The following is a 5,624-nucleotide window of genomic DNA, read 5'->3' as shown; positions in this document are numbered from 1 at the left end:
TATTTTATCTAATTGATTTTAAGAAAAAACATATTAGGATAAAAATTATAATAATCGATAATATTTTAATATAATATAATTTAATTTAATTTACAGTTTTCTATTTTAAAATGAATTTGTTTAAAATGCTCCAATTTGAAATATATCCAAAGAAAAACAGTTGGGTTTGGTGTAGTGGTTGCAGTAATTGTATTTAATAAAATCGCTACTTTTTCAAAAAGTCAACTTTATTGATAATTTTTTATTTAAAACAAGTAAAGAATATCACTTCTTCATTAAAGTAATTTGGTGAGTGATGTATATATTCACACACAAACTCGGAGTTGATTCATTAATGTTCAACATCATGCATTCGCTATCCCTCTTTCTCTTACCTCTAATCATCCTCTCATCTTCACCATCTTATGCTACTTCACCAAATCATGTTCTAACCCAAGGCTCCTCACTTTCTGTTGAAAGCAACGATSTTTTGGTTTCACCAAACAAGCTTTTTACTGCCGGATTTCACCAAATTGGCATAAATGCTTATTACTTTGCAGTATGGTTTTCTGAGCCCATGTCCGATGGCAATCACACATTGGTTTGGATGGCCAACAGAGACGAACCTGTCAACGGAAAACGTTCCAAGTTTTCCTTGCATACAACTGGAAATCTTGTGCTAACAGATGCTGGCCGAAGAATTTGGACGACCGACACTAAATCTACTTCGGCTTTGCAATTGCAACTCATTGACTCCGGTAATCTTGTTCTTAACCAGTCAGATGAGCAACCATATCTTTGGCAAAGCTTCAGTTTTCCGACTGATACCATTCTCCCCAATCAGCCTTTCACCAAAGATACCGTTCTTATATCTTCCAGAAGTTCATCAAATTTGTCTTCTGGATTCTACAAGCTCTATTTTGACAACGATAACGTAATCCGTCTTCTTTATAATAGCGACGAAATAACCAGTGTTTATTGGCCTAGCCCTTGGTTACGAACATGGGAAGCAGGGAGGACTACTTACAACAACAGTCGATTTGCTTTACTTGATACCACAGGTCGTTTCAAGTCCACAGATGATTTTATGTTTGTTACCACAGACGTTGGCCAGAAGCTTCATAGAAGACTGACACTTGATATTGATGGCAATGTTAGAGTTTATACACTGAATAAAAGAAGTTGGACTGTTTCATGGCAAGCAATTTCAACACCATGCCAAATTCATGGGATTTGTGGCCAAAACAGCCTTTGTACTTACAGTTTTGAATCGGGAAGGAGATGCATTTGCATGCACGGGTACAAGGCCAAGAACCACACAGATATGTCTTTCGGGTGTGAACCTGTATTCCGTCATACTGGACATCAGGAAACATATGGATTCGTCAAACTCCCTCATGTGGAATTTTATGGGTTTGATTCTATCTATATCCGAGATTCAACTCTCGAAAAATGCAAGCAGGCATGCTTGAATGACTCCAACTGTAAAGCCTTCCAATTCACTTTTGATAAAGGGATGGGTACTTTCATCTGCTATGTCAAGACTTTGTTGTTCAATGGCTATTACTTGGGTACTCATTTCGTCACTTACCTTAAGCTACCTAGAAGTTATGTGTTATCCTATGATCAAAATGTCGCTAACAGGTCTAGCTTCAATTGCTCGAATTCAACAATCAAACTAGAACGAACATACGAGATAAAACACGCAAATGGGTCCCTCAAGTTTATGTTATGGTTCAGTGTTATCCTTGGTGGAATAGAATTTACGTGCTTTATATTCTTCTTTTATATCACTCGGAAACCTTCAGGCAGAAGTAGAACAACGCAAGCCTACCTTGCAGTTGCTACTGGATTCAGAAGGTTCACATATGATGAAATAATGAAGGTATCTCAGAAATTCAGAGCAGAAATTGGGAGAGGTGGTGGTGGTATCGTGTACAAAGGCGTACTTGCTGACTCACGAATGGTAGCAATCAAGCAACTCCATGAGGCTAGCCAGGGAGAAGCTGAATTCCTATCAGAGATGAGCATAATTGGGAAGATAAATCATATGAACTTGATAGAAACATATGGTTATTGTGCTGAGGGAAAGCATAGAATATTGGTTTATGAGTACATGGAGAATGGCTCATTAGCTAAGAACTTAAGTGCAAATCAGCTTGATTGGCGGAAGAGGTTTGARATTGCAACAGGTGTGGCCAAAGGGTTAGCTTATCTACATGAAGAATGCTTGGAGTGGGTTTTGCACTGTGATGTTAAACCACWTAACATATTGTTGGATACTGATTACAATCCAAAAGTGGCAGATTTTGGCTTGTCCAAGTTATTCAACCGAGGTGCAACAAAAAATTCCATATTTTCCAAGATACGAGGGACTAGAGGGTATATGGCTCCAGAATGGGTGTTCAATCTTCCAATTACCTCAAAAGTGGATGTTTATAGCTACGGGATGGTGGTGCTAGAGATGGTAACAGGTCGGAGTCCGACATGTGATCAAACAAGTGATGATAATGAAAGGATGGACCAAAAAACTCTTSTAAGTTGGGTTAGAGAGAAGGTCCACGAGGCTGCTGGGAGTTTGACAGAAACACAAATCGTTGAGATATTGGATCCTGTTATGAGAGATGAATATGACCAAGGCCAGATACAAATTCTTCTAAACGTGGCTCTCAAATGTGTTGAGGAAGATAAAGACGCCAGACCAACCATGAGCGAGGTCGTGAAGATGCTTCTTCACCCTGAGATGAATATATGACTAATTAATGTCTACTAGCATTTGGCCCAATAAAGAAATTCATTCATACCATATATATTGTATTGTGTGATGTTCTTGGTTGTGAGGGGAGGGGCATGGGCACCAGCCTGCCCCCCTATTCCTTCTCATCATATGTAATAGTAATACCCTTACTTGATCGATCATATATATGGTGTTTGATCAAGTGTTATTGTCCTTATGGTCACTATAACTTGGTGAATTATTTTTATTGATCAATATTTATGTGACAAGTACTAATATTTTTATCGTTATCGAAACTTTAGGATGTTTTTGTTATAGAGAAATTTGAAAGATAAGAACTTAATGCATATGTGGTTTGTCTGAAGACCATCAAGAAACCCTTTCTACCCTATATATCCAGACAAGAATGGTAGGTATTTAAATATTTGGTATAGTTTTATACTACATAGACAAAGGATCATGTGATAAAAGGAGTAAATTTGAAAAACGCAAGAAAAGATCTGAATATTTGATCACTTTTAATCTCATGCCTACCCATGAATTGCGCTTTAGAAGAGAATTGATATCGTGCATCTCAGTACACCTCATTTGTGTTCACATTTAGTTAAGATTGATCCAAGAATAATGATTTTTTTTTACGTTTCCCACAATAACTTCCTTTTTGATCATATCGGAATATATCCAACGTATAACATATAATAGTTGAAACAATAAGTTAGAACTTTATATACTTGTTCTTTCAAAACCAAAAATCAATCTTTGGCTTGGTAATAACTTGTTAAAAATATTTGACTATCCACTAATTTACCTACTAAAATATCACCTATTTCTACCCAAGATCTCTGCATTACAATTCCATTAATTTTTGTCTAAATTTCGGAGTAAATGGGCTTTTAAATACGGTATTTTATTAGTGACCCTTTCGGGGAAATAAATGTGTTCCACAATAAAGAAAGAAGAAGAAGAATGTGAATCAATACCATACAATAATTAATAGGGACAAGCATAATTTTAGTTACCTACATAATTTGTAGAGCATTCTTTAAAGATTGGGGAGTAATTTACACCTTAATTATAACAAAAATTTAATTTTTTGATCATACTTAGTGGTATCACCATTATTCAACTTCTAGATTTCTCTTCTTCGCTAGCYAATGGCATTTCACAAGTTCAAACTTTGAGATGTTTAATGGACACTACAACAAAATTGGATTTATATGACGACAATAATTTTTAAGCATATTACTAGACGATCGTTTTATAGGACTTAATCTATAGGAACAAAATATAAAAYGTCATAACTAAAGATATTGTAATAAATTGATAGGAYGTTTTTGGACATCTTAACAAGTTYTTTGAGACATTTTCAATGCAAAACGTCACATTAGCAATTTTGTATGACACTTTTGAGAAAGTGTCATGTAAACTCATATTCTTATAGGACAATTATTTTTRTAGAACGCTTTTTCAAATARTGTCTTATAAAATTGCTAATGAAATGTTTTATACTAAAATTGTCCTAAATAACTTGTTAAGATGCCCCAAAGTGCYTATAAACTTATTACAACGCTTTTAAATATATAACGCTTTATTTCTTGGTCCTAGAAATTATGTCATATAAAGTGGTCTATTAGGACGCTTACATTTTTTTGGCGTCCTATAAACCCAATTTTGTTGTATTGGGATTAAATGATTTCACACTTTGGAAGGTGAAGACGAGGGTAGGAAGTGTTGCAGCATTAGAAATAGAAGATAAATTGTTCGTAAATAAGAAAGATGATGGAWACACTAAGGGGTGTTTGGTTMATGKAATTTGGTGRAATTGGAAGGAATTGGAATGTCTACATCTTTGACCAAATTCCAAATACCATGTTTGGTTCACAGAATAGATGTGAAGAAATCCTTCCAATTCCAACAAATTCCTCAAGTCACGGATTTCACAATTCCACCGCATATACCACGGATTTCAAATTCCAATCCGACAAATTCTTTAGCCCTCATTCAAATTCATCGACGTTGTATCTYGATTTGCTCTGCTCTGCTATGTTCGATCTCCTTTGCTCGATCTCGTTTAAAACTAGGAATGATAACGGGCCAGGTTCGGGCCGATTATTGATCCTCGTCCCCACTTTACTTACTTGAAGACTATAAAAAGAAAGTTTGACCATCATGATTAAAGACTATAAAAAGAAAGTTGACCATCATGATTAAAAGCAATGAAATATATAATTATGAGAACCCAAGAATCTTTATAGTGTCGTAAATTAATTTCAAGTCTAGTCTATCTTTAAACCTATACTAAGATATACTTTCTCTTTTCTAAAATGAATATCCACAATGAAAAGTATAATTATTATACTTTTTAATTAACATATAGGAAAATTGTATCAAAATGATATCAACTTTCACCTGATTCCTATTTTGAGAAACCAACTTTCAAAATCGTCATTTAAGAGTCTCTATCAAACTTTTTGTTTATGTAAGGGTCTGATTAACTTGTTGAGCATGTAACATGTAATTTATTATGATTTGGCAAATAATAATTTAAAAATATATTRGGTGGATATTATTTTGCCAAATCATCATTATCATTTAAAAAAAAGATTAACAAATCAAAATCTGTAAATGAATAGTCCAGTTATTGTATCATGATCGTCTTGACTCTCTCCTCCGACATTCATGCCTTCAGTCCTGGCCATCGCTGCCCTAGACATCGTTGTTCATATCTTCCGGTTGCCTCTCWGGTCGATGCCGACACCAACGACGTTCACAAGGYATGAATCCTCTCCTGTCAATTCTTTCATCATGCAAATCTTAATCCATTAGTCTCTAATAGAAGAAAACAACTAYGCCTGGATTTATGGTAATTCTTACTTTTTTTGGTGGTTTTKTTYATCCTTTTTWAATA

At 34.9% G+C, this 5,624-nt stretch overlaps 1 protein-coding gene across 1 annotated transcript; it reads left to right on the top strand.

Moving 5' to 3' along the window:
- The first annotated feature begins 346 nt into the window (after window positions 1-346).
- On the top strand, window positions 347-2,838 carry LOC112502625 (putative receptor protein kinase ZmPK1). The gene has a single exon (XM_025106579.1). It carries the CDS (start codon window positions 347-349, stop codon window positions 2,732-2,734), a length of 2,388 nt encoding a protein of 795 aa, XP_024962347.1. The 3' UTR covers window positions 2,735-2,838.
- Window positions 2,839-5,624: the final 2,786 nt, after the last annotated feature.

The sequence above is a fragment of the Cynara cardunculus genome, unplaced genomic scaffold (assembly GCF_001531365.2).
Source record: "Cynara cardunculus var. scolymus isolate 2C unplaced genomic scaffold, CcrdV1 Un_Scaffold_1677, whole genome shotgun sequence".
Classification (NCBI taxonomy): domain Eukaryota; kingdom Viridiplantae; phylum Streptophyta; class Magnoliopsida; order Asterales; family Asteraceae; genus Cynara; species Cynara cardunculus.
This window is presented reverse-complemented; position numbering and strand designations above follow the sequence as displayed.